At 33.4% G+C, this 13,925-nt stretch overlaps 4 protein-coding genes across 7 annotated transcripts in view; 2 read left to right on the top strand and 2 right to left on the bottom strand.

The window, feature by feature from the left end:
- The window catches only part of LOC100177948 (dynein heavy chain 12, axonemal), a 48,030-nt gene extending 38,775 nt beyond the window's left edge, over positions 1-9,255 (top strand). For 2 of the 3 annotated variants that reach the window (XM_026834732.1, XM_026834733.1), the window contains 14 exons: positions 507-647; positions 1,121-1,279; positions 1,764-1,908; positions 2,323-2,473; positions 2,757-3,010; positions 3,421-3,561; positions 3,846-3,983; positions 4,444-4,677; positions 5,169-5,288; positions 5,942-6,111; positions 6,474-6,678; positions 7,121-7,353; positions 7,720-7,811; positions 8,770-8,936. In XM_026834732.1, coding sequence (XP_026690533.1) covers positions 507-647; positions 1,121-1,279; positions 1,764-1,908; positions 2,323-2,473; positions 2,757-3,010; positions 3,421-3,561; positions 3,846-3,983; positions 4,444-4,677; positions 5,169-5,288; positions 5,942-6,111; positions 6,474-6,678; positions 7,121-7,353; positions 7,720-7,811; positions 8,770-8,936 — 2,350 coding nt within the window. Of the gene's footprint in view, positions 1-506; positions 648-1,120; positions 1,280-1,763; positions 1,909-2,322; positions 2,474-2,756; positions 3,011-3,420; positions 3,562-3,845; positions 3,984-4,443; positions 4,678-5,168; positions 5,289-5,941; positions 6,112-6,473; positions 6,679-7,120; positions 7,354-7,719; positions 7,812-8,769 lie in introns of all 3 variants that reach the window. The other variant, XM_026834731.1, reaches the window with a different exon arrangement.
- A 44-nt stretch (positions 9,256-9,299) lies between these two features.
- LOC101242440 lies at positions 9,300-9,798 on the bottom strand. The gene is made up of 2 exons (XM_004226053.4): positions 9,558-9,798; positions 9,300-9,500 (listed from the first exon to the last, which is right to left on the bottom strand). Exons 1-2 carry the CDS (start codon positions 9,796-9,798, stop codon positions 9,376-9,378), a joined length of 366 nt encoding a protein of 121 aa, XP_004226101.1. The 3' UTR covers positions 9,300-9,375.
- Positions 9,799-11,046: 1,248 nt separating this feature from the next.
- LOC100185823 lies at positions 11,047-11,792 on the bottom strand. 2 transcript variants are annotated; one of them, XR_003395948.1, is made up of 3 exons: positions 11,468-11,792; positions 11,171-11,248; positions 11,047-11,101 (listed from the first exon to the last, which is right to left on the bottom strand). XR_003395948.1 is itself a non-coding variant. In XM_026834752.1 (2 exons), the coding sequence occupies exons 1-2, from the start codon at positions 11,736-11,738 to the stop codon at positions 11,172-11,174; spliced, it is 348 nt and encodes a 115-aa protein (XP_026690553.1). In that variant the 5' UTR covers positions 11,739-11,790; the 3' UTR covers positions 11,047-11,171. The 2 variants fall into 2 exon arrangements, 1 of the variants encoding a protein (XP_026690553.1); XM_026834752.1 differs by having other exon boundaries at positions 11,047-11,248; positions 11,468-11,790.
- Positions 11,793-12,962: 1,170 nt separating this feature from the next.
- LOC108949518 lies at positions 12,963-13,733 on the top strand. The gene is made up of 2 exons (XM_018812004.2): positions 12,963-13,288; positions 13,528-13,733. The coding sequence occupies exons 1-2, from the start codon at positions 13,033-13,035 to the stop codon at positions 13,602-13,604; spliced, it is 333 nt and encodes a 110-aa protein (XP_018667549.1). The 5' UTR covers positions 12,963-13,032; the 3' UTR covers positions 13,605-13,733.
- The last annotated feature ends 192 nt before the right edge of the window (positions 13,734-13,925 follow it).

Genomic DNA, 13,925 nt, shown 5'->3' with positions numbered 1-13,925 from the left:
TGGCTGATAATTTGGACAACCCATTAGTGACCACGTGGGTTGGAGCAATTGGCATTAAGTGTCTTGCCCAAAGGCACATACTCCCACAATGGTAGCAGCGACGAGCCTTGAACCCATTACCTCTGGGTTACAGGCAGGCGCGCTAACCACTGCCACGGCGCCGGTTGGATTGTATTAAATAAATGGATGTTTGGTTTGGTACAAGCAGTTACATGGTAAAAATCCCGTTAGCATTTTTGATTATCAAAATCAATAGTTGCATAATAAAAAAAAACAAATAATTTATGAGTAATAAGATTAACCTATTTGTAAACTTACAAGCAATATTCCTGTGTTTGTTTATTTTGTACCTATTTAGTATAACTATTACTTACAATTAAGTGACTAGAATTTATGAAAAAATCATATTTGTGTAACACTACAAAAAAGCATGATTTACTGGTGCAATTTTTGTATAATCTATATGCAACTTGCATTCTTAACTGTTTATTCCTTTTGAATTTCAGCAACAAATCAAAGATATTGGAAAAACGTCTACGTTACCTCACCGACCACTTTACATACAACTTGTATTGTAATGTTTGTCGATCTTTGTTTGAGAAGGACAAACTACTTTTCTCACTTATTCTGTGCTCAAACCTAACTTTGTAAGTGTTTTTACTATATAACATAGGTATTTTATGAAAAAAGGTTTTAAAACATAAATAGACATTGTCTAGAGAAAAAATGTTTAAAAATAGTTATTTTTCTCTTTTCAAATATAATTTATCTTTTTTGTTTAAAAATGGAATAAATTTATAACCGATCTTAAAAACAACACATTCACTACTTAAAACAAAATCGCGGTTTAAAAACAATTTTATTTAGAAAGTCATTATTTTATTAAGTTTTGAATTAATTTATATGTTAAGGTGTACATAATCACCTATTTTTAATAGATGTAGCGACCACGCTCATTTTCTTCCAAATAAATGTAAATATGTTTTTAACCAGAAGCTTGTTTTAACAACTGTTGTTTTGTCGCTATATCCTGTCTTTTCGTTTAAAATATTTCTAAATCTTCGCTACCGTAATCGAAGAGACATATACAAGCTATTATTATATTATTGTATATTCACAGAGCAAAAGGAGAGTTAAGCAGGGATGAATTCTTATTCTTCCTCACTGGAGGAGTGGGATTGGAAAACAAGAGAGCAAATCCTGATTCTTCATGGTTGAGCGACAAATCTTGGGATGAAATTTGCCGCATGAAAGATTTGCCAGCGTTCCAGGGATTTTTGTAAGTTTTTATTGACCACGTAACGTATATATGGTTTTCGGTTACTTCTGTTACAAGGCATGATAAAATAAATACTTTTTAGCTCCACTTTTTTTAAAGTTTTTTACTTCCTAAACATTATATAAGGTTTCAATTGCTTCTGCTACAAGGCATAGTAGAATATAGACTTTTTTGCTCATGCATATTTAATGTATGAGCTGTTAGAAATTCTATACATAATAAGCTATCTGATAAATTAAATAGGAACTTTAACTTCATGCTTTTTACTACCTTGAGGCCTTGGGGGTAATGGTCAAACCCCAGCCAACATCCTTGTTTTCTTGGTGTGACTTGCACTATACCTTCACACATTTTGAATGTAGTTACAAATACCAGTTTATGAAACCACCAGACATAATTTACAATAGGACACCCATATTATAGCACTGAATTGTCCAACCATACGGATATAAATACTGATGATGATAAACATACAACACTTTAGGGATCACTTTCAAGATAATATCCAAGAATGGAGGAAGGTTTATGATTTAAAGGAACCACAAAATGCACAGCTACCAGCACCATGGGATCGGAAACTGAATGAATTCCAGCGCATGACTGCCATCCGGTGTTTGAGACCTGACAAGGTTGGATACTAAACTGTTTTTGGACTTCAATTAAGTATTGGTTTTATTCTATGTCACATACTTCCCAATTTGCTTTGTTAACCAAAAAAGCATGTTTATGTTTCAGTTTTTTTTCAGATTTAAGTAAAATACTTTTAGGTACCTGAACTCTCATTAATTCTTAATATTTTGTAATTTATTAACTTCATATATTTTCTGTTACCATATATAAGACTGTAACAACACTCTTTAAGAAAAAATAACATTTTTAAAATTTAATAACATTTTTAAAATTATTGACATTCAAGTTTTAGAAATATTTTTGTCCTATTTCTGATCATCAAAACTATTTTAACTCGACAATGAACCTTTTTTGCTTTCTCTAATGTTAAAACAAAAAAAAATTCTTGCTTTAATCATATTTTTGGTCACCAGGTTGTCCCGATGGTTCGTCAGTTTGTGTTGGAGAAACTCGGTCGTAAGTTTGTTGAACCTCCACCGTTTGACCTCGCAAAGTCATACGCCGATTCCAACAAATCTATTCCCCTCATATTCGTGCTTTCACCTGGCGCTGATCCAATGGCAGGTAGGGTCATGTTCTGTTTTTTTACAAAATTTTTCATTTTACCTTTGACATTAATTTGCATGCAAGAAATTAGATTCACATTAATTTGCATGCAGGAAATTACCTCATTTCCAATTTACTTTACTAAATATTTGTTAAAAAGAGTATATTCATCAAAAATCCAACTTAATATAGCAAAAAAATTATGTGACGGTGTATTTGTTATAAATCTGACACTTTTCTATTATTTCAATCAAAATAAATTTTTAAAAATGTTTTTCTTAATGAGTTTTATATTTCACAGCCTTACTGAAGTTTGCAGCAGACAAAGGATTTGATGGCGAAAAATTCAATGCAATTTCTCTGGGACAAGGTCAGGGACCAATCGCAGCTCGTATGATTGAATCGGCTATTAAAGATGGGACTTGGGTGGCTTTACAAAACTGCCATCTTGCGGTTTCATGGATGCCAGCCATGGAGAAGCTGGTTGAAGAATTCTCACCAGATACAATGCATAATGACTTCAGACTTTGGCTTACAAGTTATCCTTCAGATAAGGTAAGCAGAATTGCTTATTGGTTATAATAAATGCCTCGTGACATGAAAATACCAAGTTCAATGCTAAATGCTAATACTATGGTTGAATTGATTTCTTAGATCACTAATTATATGCACTGACCATTGGGCAGGTAAATAACGTTAGCGGCAATTGCTAACACAGTGGTTACTAACAGGTTGTCAAAATTTCCAGGCATATAAAAAAAAAGAAAAGAATGGTCACCAGCATCGTTACATATGTGGTAACTCTTAAATGGGCAAAATGGGTATGAAATAAAAAAAACATGCTATAACCACTATTGTTGTCTCACCTCAGAATCTTGAACAAGTTACATTTATTTTTAACGAAAAATAGTAATATATACCGACTTGTATTAAAATAGTAATAACTTTTCATGTTTTTTTCACAGTTCCCAGTCACTGTGTTGCAAAATGGAGTTAAAATGACAAATGAACCTCCAACTGGACTTCGAATGAATATTCTTCAATCTTATCTTTCTGACCCAATTTCTGATTCGGAGTTTTTTAATGGATGTGGCGAAAAATCTCCAGTAAGCGTATTTAATAAAAGTTTTTAACTCTTAACCTTAAATTGTTTATATTTAGTCAATCTATTTTGGAAAATTTAGTTTTGTTTCTTGACGTTTTAACTTTCTGGCATTTGTTTTATTTTTTACAAATTAATTTAAATTTAGGTTGTTTTAATTTACCGGGATAAAGCACAGGTCTTAAATAAAACATAGCTACGTTATAATGTTCAATATAACTAACATAGCATATTTAATTATAATATGTATTTTTTCAAAAAAATGAATACTTGTTTTGCAAATTCCAGGTTTTCGAGAAATTGTTGTACGGTCTGTGCTTTTTCCATGCCTTAGTCCAAGAACGCCGTAAATTTGGTCCATTGGGTTGGAATATCCCATACGGGTTCAATGAGTCGGATCTAAGGATTAGTGTCAGACAATTACAGGTGTTTAAAATGTAACAATACTGTGTCTATTGTGAATGAACACGTTTAGGTCTGACAGGCATTGCTTCAACCCGGTGGTCGCTAGTGGGTTGTAGCACCTTGTGTGTCGGGGTAATGGCCCAACTCTTGCCTAAATTTCAGGTTCAATACTATGCCACGCTGTAGAGCCTCACCCATGTAGAATTAGGAATAGAGAATGTCATTTAATTTAACATCAGCCGCAGTTGGGGTGATTACCTGGTAACCAAAGAAGTCTGGGTTTGATTCTTAATGCTGCCACCATTATAGGGTGTGTGTGCCAAAAAATGATATTTGGCAGTTTTAAAGAGGGCATGAAATGTATAAAATAGAACACCCGTGTTATAAACTCATAACTTGTCACACAGAGACCAATAAATGCTTCCATTTCTCAATTCAGTTGTTCTCGCAGTTTCATTTAACTTTAATAATATTCGTTTAGATTTTTATCAATGATTACGAAGATATCCCGTTCAGTGCTGTTACTTATTTAACTGGAGAGTGTAATTATGGAGGGAGGGTAACCGACGATTGGGATCGGCGGCTGTTACGGTCCATGCTGAAAGATTTTTACTCCCCACCGTTAGTGCATGAACATAAATATAAAGTTTCTCCAAGTGGAAATTATTATGTTCCACCAAAAATGACATATGAGGAATATATTGAATTTATAAAGGTTCGTATTTATTTTTATTTGTGTGGTGGAGATTTAATTTAGGTAAAAATGTTTTTATTTTTTAGTTATATTTTTACACACTGCAATATATGCATACTTGAATTATTGTCTGTAGGGTGTAACGCCAACGGTCACACCTTTTATCCAAAACTCTTTTTCTTTTTTATCAATAAGTGTGTTTTTACAACTGTTGTTTTACACCTACTACCTTTTTTCTTTTTTGTGTTCTTTGTTATCGTGACCAAAGAATCAAAACAAAAATTATCATTCATATATACTTTTTTGATATATAGATTCTTTAATATAACATTATTATTATAAAAAGAAATTCATTATATTCTTGAATATGATGACAAAGAACATTTATTTTTAAATATAAAGTTTATGGAAATTGAAGACAAACTGAAATTTGTTCTATTAATAAATACTATCAACATTTATGGGTACCAATATTTGACAAATTGACAAAAAACTAAATTAATATATTTTAGGCTTTTCCACTTACTCAACAACCAGAGATATTTGGTATGCATGAGAATGTGGACATTTCTAAAGAACTGCAAGAAACTAGGCAGCTCTTTGACTCAGTGCTGTTGACATTAGGCTCACAAGTAAGTTTAAAACTATACAGTAAAAAATTGGTTAATGTGACTCTATCAAAAATATGTCACTATGGTCAAATCAGGCCATTTGCAGTGGTCATAATAATGACTACTTTTTGTTTATAGCTGTCAATTTGTACAACTTATCAGTGACAACGAGGTTGGAATAATTATCATTAAGTGTCTCTATTGTAGTACTACCACGATCAAGATTTGATCATGTACCCTCCAGTCACAGAACACATGCTAATTACATTATCAAAAAAATCTTTTTTTATTTTAGTGTCTTGCCGTAGGAAATCATACTAGAAACATCAGTATTTGAACCCATTACCCTCCAGTCACAAACAAGCATCCTTATATTCTACTGTTTGTATTATTAAAACATAAGTCATACACACTAGTAATATCGGGATTTGAAACCATTACCCTCAGGTCACGAAACATACATGATAATACATCCGTATATTATGCTAATTATTTGCACTATACATTGTGCTAACTATTTGTATTATTAAAACATAAGCCAAACACACGAGTAATATCAGGATTTGAACCCATTTCCGGTCACGAAACATACATGATAATACACCCTTATATTATGCTAACTATTTGTATTTTTAAAACATAAACCATTTTTTTATTTTCTTGTACAAACTTAGTCAGGAGGAGGTAGTGGTAAAACAGATGATACTTTGAACGAGATCGCTGTCGATATTCTCGATAAACTACCTCCCGATTTTGATCTTGAGGCAGCACTGGAAAAATACCCAGTAACATATGGAGAGAGCATGAATACTGTGTTGGTGCAAGAGATGGAAAGATTTAATAAGTTAGTAATGTGCCACAGTGTTTTAACATGGGTTTAGATGGGATTTTAAATATAACTTATCATTTGGAATGCTGTATTAAAGGTTAATCAAAAAGTTTTTTATTTCTTAAACCGAAGTTTTATTTGAGATTGAAAATGACTGCATGTGATGATTGGTATTAAATACAAAAAAAACAATTTTTTATCAAGCTTTTATTTTTTGTGATAAAATTTTAGGTTTATTTTTTATATAAATGTTACAAACATATCCTGGCCTTATTGTAAAGTTTTTAACCATAATTTTTTTAGCAAGTCTTTTCCGTGTATATTCCAACTTTTTGTAACTGTATTTCTATGTAATTGACATTTTTTTATTATTTCAGTCTTCTCCGCGTAATCCGAACAACACTTATCAATCTTCGCAAAGCAATCAAGGGTTTGGTTGTGATGAACGCTGAGCTTGAGGCTGTTGCAAGCAGTCTCTTAATAGGGAAAGTACCAGCACTTTGGATGAAGAAATCGTATCCAAACTTGAAACCTCTCGGAAGTTACGTCACCAACTTTCTTGCAAGGCTTAAGTTTTTACAAGTCAGTTTATTTATAAATATATAATATGAACTAAAAATGTGTGAATAATGTATTTAATATCTGATATTTTTAGGTAGTGCTTCTACAATAGCGGTTAGTTAACTAAGGCATGTTAAATAAATTGACTGTTTTGAAGCAGTTTATTAGTGAAATAACTTGAACCTTTTTATATTCAATTTATGTAGTATCATGTGACTTCTCTGTTTGTCAAATTAAAAAAAGCTCATTAACAAAAAACTATTATTAATGTTTAAAACTTTTTTAGTCATGTTTCATGTTTTTTTTAATATCCTACTTTTCGTGACAAATTTTTAGTTTTATTTTTTTGTGAAATAGTAATGTTCATATCTCTTTATCACTAAAAAAAATGTTCATACTGAAAAAAAAAATTTAAAGATTTACATGCATCTTTTTTATTTCCATCTTTTCTTTTTCTCCTTAGGACTGGTATGAACAAGGGAAACCCGATGTCTTCTGGATATCAGGATTTTTCTTCACCCAAGCTTTCCTCACCGGGGCAAGACAGAACTACGCTCGTAAATACACTATTCCTATTGATAAACTTGACTTTGAGTTTGAGGTTTTACCATTCGATGAAACTAGTGATGGTGCACCAGACGATGGTGTTTATGTTCATGGTCTTTACCTTGATGGTGCAAGATGGGACCGCAAGAAGTGAGTTTTCTAATTTTATTATAATAAATTTTTTTCTGGTGCGATTGAGCAAAGACAGTCATTATAACACAAGTGTTTTATATCATTGTATACCTGACTTTGTACCTGCTTATGAGACTTTGTACCTGCTTATGAGACTTTGTACCTGCTTATGAGTTATTACATATGTAACTCTTTGTATTCTATAAATACTTTATAAATTCTCACCAGAGTTATAATTTTTGTTGTTGCCTGCCACAAAAGGATAAAATTAGATACATTGATTCCTGTTTTGCACCTGTATCCTTAGGTCCTACAAGGAACTTGCTAATATGTATACTTAATACAATAGTTCAATATGTTCATGTATTTATTTACTTTTTACAGAGGTGTTCTGGCTGAGCAACATCCTAAGATTCTGTTTGACACTGTTCCAATCATTTGGTTGAAACCAAACAAAACAGATAACATCAAGCATGGTATGAGACGGTTTATGTTTTAAAGTTTATCAAACACGCATTTCAGTCAGTTTTGGATATGCATTTACTATCATATTTTATGTTTTTTTCATATTAAAACGCAATTAGTGTGGCAGCAACAGTACTTAATTCCTAATACAGTAGGGTGGGGAAAAATGGGACACCTTTAGCGCATAATATCCAAATATCCTGATCTTGTTTTAAAGAATTAACAGCGGTTTATGGGAGTCGTAAGGATAAGGTTTTATAATGCTTTGAATGTTCTTTGTTTACTACTAAATGTGAGAAGAAAATAGTTTGACACGGAGTCCCATCTTTCCCTACCCTACTATATGTTAATACGTAAAGGAAAGGAGTCCCATCTTTCCCCACCCTACTATACGATAAAGGCACGCTCGTTGGCGCTAGTGTTCTTATATAAGACACCGTTGCAAGTCGTTTATGAGGTTTTAATGGTAGCACTGATAAAAAATGTCGTCCCATTACCTTGGTATTACCATTTTATCATCACTGGTGTTGTAATGGCACACTGTATGATGACTTCATACACTCATACACATTATCAAGTATAAAACGTTAGTTGGCAATTATCTTTTTCGCGTTACTGTTAATTTGGACAGCATATTAGTGATTGCTGGTTTGCGGTTTGTAGCAGTTACGATTAAACGCACACTAAGAAGCATAGACACAAACGACTAGGCCTACCAGCGCGGCAGCATCGATGTACATAACCACGCATTCCTTCAGGCACGAGGTGTGAAACAGAAAACCTGTGTTATACCGACTACCGTTTCGCCGCGCCGGATACATATGTTACATTCATTCTGATCGTTGTCCTAACGCTTTGCAGCGAGAACAAGGAAAAAAACTTTGTTTTTTTTTTCAAAATAAAACTTACTTTTTTAAAATAAAAACTAAAAAAAAAAAATTACACTTAACTTTAAACGTTCCCTATTAGGACGGGACTACAACTGTCCAGTGTACAAAACAAGCGAACGCAAGGGAACGCTTTCTACAACTGGTCACTCCACCAACTATGTGTTAGCAATGCGTCTTCCATCTGACCGGCCACAGGATCACTGGATCAAACGTGGTACCGCCCTCTTATGTGCGCTTGATGATTAAGAGGGAACTTGTTTTTTTTTTATATTATATCTATAACCTAATTGTTGCGTAGAGGTTTTTGTATATATTTTTTTACTGAAGAACTTTTTTAACTTCAATTTACTGCAAATGTACATACCGCTTATATTTTTACAGTTTTTTTAACAGTTTAAGTTTAGTTTATTTATTCTGATGGCGCGATTTAAACGCGTATTTTGTTTCCCGAGCCTGTTCTACAGCACTGAGTGAAAGAGCTCCTTTTTATACGTTTTATATGCGTGTGACTTTTGTATAAATATCTTTATCTCGAAATAAAAGCTGTGTGTTTGGTTTAAAACTATTAAATTGCTGTATGTTGCTATGAAAAGAGAACGATGGAATAGGTTTTGCTTGTATATTAACTTGTATTTCTGGTAAGGTGAAACATACGGGAGAGTGCCTTAAAAATGAACAACTTATTTTACAAGAAATAAAAAGTAATTAAGGCATCAGATTCTAAATCATTACTTTTTTCTTGTGCATGCTGTTTCATGAACTCATCGAAGTCAGCCATTTTTTCGTTCATTGTCTCTTCGTTCAATTTATCTGTGACGTAAAAAGGACATCAAGTTTCCATAGTTTATAGGTGCGTAAACAACCTACGTTCTTCAGTGGGTGCTTGATCGCCAACTTTATAATAATACCGGCGACGACAGTAGTGCAAGTTGTTCCATGTGTACCACGTGTTCCATGTGTTCCAGTTGGTGTGGTAGTAGTAAGGCAGGTACCTTCTTCTGTAATAAATGAACCTTCGCCGAGTTATTGGAACTTTTCGCAAGGCAGACCCCAAATCCACAAGCTGCAGCAGAAGAAAAATAACAGCGATTTTAGTTGTACGTTCCATCTGTGAAATCGAAATTGCCGTTAAAAACTATAACTAAAAGAGCTGGCTAGCCAATTTCTCATAAACCCGCTTTTGCTGGTTGTTGTCGCAAAATATTTACGTAATTATGTTTAGCTAATTTTCAGTTCGAGCTTACTCAGTTGCCCCAATTTGCTTTACTGTAAATCTTAGTCAAGTTCAATGAAGCGTGTATTTGTGTTCATGCATTTAAGTTTATGTGCCGTTTTGAATCAATCAGCGCCGCCCGCATTTACTCTGGTTTGGCTTACTTCCCTGCTTTCTTACGTCGTTTTAGTTATAGTTGCCTTGACTTTATTAGTACGTACGCTTAGTTTTGCAGCCGGCTTTATATATTCGCTTTCAGTTTATCGTTTTCATCAATTATTCTTCCCTATTTAGATGTATAAGTTATTATAATTCTTATGGTGGTATCAAGTTAACAGCCGGAAACAGTTTGTAAGTACTTTGTTGTTCGTTACAACGTTTCGTTCTTTATTCGTTCGAAATTTTGGTATACTTAAACCACCCGTTAATATAAACAAACCAATTGGCTGCGTTGACTAATGCGACAACAATTAAATAAGAATAACTGCAATAGAAACTCGGCAGTTACACCGCTGAAACTTTAAGTGCTGCTACTTTTATAAAGAATTTAAGTCTTGGTTGATTGTTTATTGCTAAGTCTATGCTGTCACTAAATGAAGCACCCAATCATATTATAACTTAGATCTCTTTCATTATACCAACCAAACAATACGTTGACAGTTTGTCATTCTAATACTTTAACGTTTTCCTTCTCTTGATTATACTTTTTGTTATTCCAGTAGACTCAAAAGGATTACCATAGGGTTTATTACAATGCATTAAATAGCATTAAACTCTAGTATTTCTAATGCACTATCAATAGATAGGATATAGATGACAATGACAGCATTGAATAAAAGAGCTCATTTTTATATGTTTTATAAAGGTGCGACTTTAGTACAAATCTTTATACAGTAGGGTGGGGAAAGATAAGACTTCTTTCATTCTATTTTCTGGTCTTATTTGGTAGTAAACAAATAATATACAAGGACTTATAAAACCACATCCTCACGACTCCCGTAGACAGCTGTTTTTATTTAAAACACGATCAGGATATTTAAATATTATGCGCTAAAGGTGTCCCACCCAACCCCACAGTCCTATAACTCGAAAAAACGCTGTCTCGTACGGTTTAATCTTATTCTCAAAAAACAAAGAAATAAGTTTTGCTTGTAAATTAACTTGTATTTCTGGTAAGATAAAACATCGGGGTGAGTACCTTAAAAATGAAGAACATTTTTCACATTAAAGAAATAAAAAGTAAATGCATCAGATTCTAAATAATTACTTTATTCTTGTGCATGCTGTTTCATGAACTCATCGAAGTCAGCTATTTCTTCGTTCATTTTCTCGTCATTCATTTCATCTGTGACGTAAAATACAAAGGGTAAGGTGGGGTAAATATGTTTTCATTCCCCCCTTCTTGTTTCAATTGATGGTAAACAAACAATATTTACAAAATTATTTAACTGTTGCTCTCTGGTAATTGTGAAAAAACGGTCAGGAAATAGGGACAGTGGTTAACCGTATTCCATTCTACTCCAAAGATATGACATTTTTTTCAAAATTTGTCTGAACAACTTACGTTCTTCAGTGGGCGCTTGGTCGCCAACTTTATAATAATACCGACGACGACAGTAGTGAATGTTGTACCATGTCATCCACGTGTTCCATGTGTTCCAGTTGGTGTGGTGGTAGTAAGGGTAGTAGTACCTTCTTCTGTAATAAATGTACCTTCGACGAGATATAGCTATAGCTTTTGAAGTTGTGTTGCTACTTTTTAAAGTCAGAGCAGACCCCAAATCCACAAGCTGCAGCAGAAGCAAAATAACAGCGATTTTAGTTGTGCGTTCCATCTGTGAAAACAGCGTTACCGTTAAAGACTATAACGTCAGCAGCTGGTTAGTTCATTTCTGAAAACCGCATCTGCTAAACCTTTAAATGCTGCTGATTTTATAAAGAATTTAAGTCTTGGTTGATTGTTTATTGTTAAGTCTATGCTGTCACTAAATGAAGCACCCAGTCATATTATAACTTTGATCTCTTTCATTATAGCAACCGAACAATACGTTGACAGTTTGTCATTCTAATACTCAAACGTTTTCCTTCTCTTGATTATACTTTTTGTTATTCCAGTAGACTCAAAAAGATTACTACTGGTTTTATTACAATGCATTAAATAGCATTAGACCCTTCAAATAGTTTCTATACATATTCAATAAATAGGAGATAGATGACAATCTGTCAACTGTAAGCTATGACGTGTGGCATGCGCAATTTCTTTAGACTTGTGGAGTGACGTTTTGTTTCCAACCTGATATTCTATCGCTTTTGTAATGTGTGCAAAAAGATCACTATTGTATTTATCACAATGCATTAAATAGCATTAGAGTGTTTAAATAGTTTTTATTCACCATGAATAGATAGGATATAGATGAGAACCTGTCAACTTGGCAAGTATAAGCTACGATGTATGGCTTGCAGAATTTCTTTAAACGTGTGACGTATTGTTTTTCTTAATATTCTGTCGCTATAGTTTTTGTTTGCAAATACTTTTGGCCTGTGTTATTATGTAACAACGCGTTAAATCACTACGGAAAACATAGAAGCGCTAAGTCACATAACTAAAAGTACCTACCAAAAGTATTTGCACACAAAACCAACGATAGAATATCAAATTGAAAATTATTGCGTCACAGGTGTAAAGAAATTCTGCAAGTCATACATCATAGCTTATACTTGTCAAGTTGACAGGTTGTCATCTATATCCTATCTATTCATCATAATGCATTGGAAGTATTTAAAGATATTAAATGCGACTTAATGCATTGTAATAAATACAATGATCTTTTTGAGTCTACTGGGATAACAAAAAGTATAATCAAGAGAAAGAAAACGGAAAGTATAGAATGACAAACTGTCAACGTATTGTTCGGTTGGTATAACGAAAGAGATCTAAGTTATAATATGACTGGGTGCTTTAGTGACAGCATAGACTTAGCAATAAACAATCAACCAAGACTTAAATTCTTTATAAAAGCAGCAGCACTTAAAGTTTTTGCAGTAAATACAATCTTTGTTTTCAGAAATGATCTAACTAGCTCCTACAGTTATAGTCTTTAACCTTTAACGGTAATTTCGTTTTCGTAGATGGAACGTACAACTAAAATCGCTGTTATTTTTCTTCTGCTGCAGCTTGTGGATTTGGGGTTTGCCGCGACATCAAAACAATCCACAATAACTCTATCTCGAAGAAGATTCATTTATTACAGAAGAAGGTACTACTACCCTTACTACCACCACACCAACTGGAACACATGGAACACGTGGTACACATGGAACAACTTGCACTACTGTCGTCGCCGGTATTATTATAAAGTTGGCGATCAAGCACCCACTGAAGAACGTAAGTTGTTCAGACACAATTTAAAAAATCTGATATAGTATTGTGGGGCAAGATAGGAAACCGTTAGCACCTACATCTTATATGTTCTAATCGTTTTTTTTTATCAAATAACAACGCTAGTTCAGAGTCGCGGTTAAACAGTTCTGTAAATATTCGTTGTTTCCTCCCAAATGGAACAATGAAGGAAATGAAACATGTCCCATATTACCCCACCATGTTATTAGTATTTTACGTTATAGATGAAATGAATGACGAGAAAATGAACGAAGAAATGGCGGACTTCGATGAGTTCATGAAACAGCATGCACAAGAATAAAGTAATTAATTAAAATCTGATGCATTTACTTTTTATTCCTTCAATGTGGAATGTGTTGTTCATTTTTAAGGTTCTCGCCCCGATGTTTTACCTTACCAGAAATACAAGTTAATATACAAGAAAAACGTATTTCTTAGCTTTTATAGCAAACAAATATATCAGAACACGCAGCTATTATTACACACAGCGACCATGGGCACCGCTTTACCTAAACTGTCGTTGCCCGGCCACGAGTGGATAAATACGCTACATACAAAAAAGCAGAATTTCCTTTTATATAAGTTTAACAATAACGTGTACATTCTTCGCACGTACAACTTT

Source organism: Ciona intestinalis, chromosome 5 (genome assembly GCF_000224145.3).
Source record: "Ciona intestinalis chromosome 5, KH, whole genome shotgun sequence".
Classification (NCBI taxonomy): Eukaryota; Metazoa; Chordata; class Ascidiacea; order Phlebobranchia; family Cionidae; genus Ciona; species Ciona intestinalis.
This window is presented reverse-complemented; position numbering and strand designations above follow the sequence as displayed.

Excerpts from the sequence above, each read along its gene's own strand:
- LOC101242440 (XM_004226053.4), bottom strand. The coding sequence starts at position 9,798 with ATGGAACGTACAACTAAAATCGCTGTTATTTTTCTTCTGCTGCAGCTT. Across the intron at positions 9,501-9,557 it reads TCAAGCACCCACTGAAGAAC|ATAAATTGAACGAAGAGACA; the intron begins GTAGGTTGTTTA and ends TTTACGTCACAG.
- LOC100185823 (XM_026834752.1), bottom strand. The coding sequence starts at position 11,738 with ATGGAACGCACAACTAAAATCGCTGTTATTTTGCTTCTGCTGCAGCTT. Across the intron at positions 11,249-11,467 it reads CCAAGCGCCCACTGAAGAAC|ATGAAATGAATGACGAGAAA; the intron begins GTAAGTTGTTCA and ends TTTACGTCACAG.
- LOC108949518 (XM_018812004.2), top strand. The coding sequence starts at position 13,033 with ATGGAACGTACAACTAAAATCGCTGTTATTTTTCTTCTGCTGCAGCTT. Across the intron at positions 13,289-13,527 it reads TCAAGCACCCACTGAAGAAC|ATGAAATGAATGACGAGAAA; the intron begins GTAAGTTGTTCA and ends TTTACGTTATAG.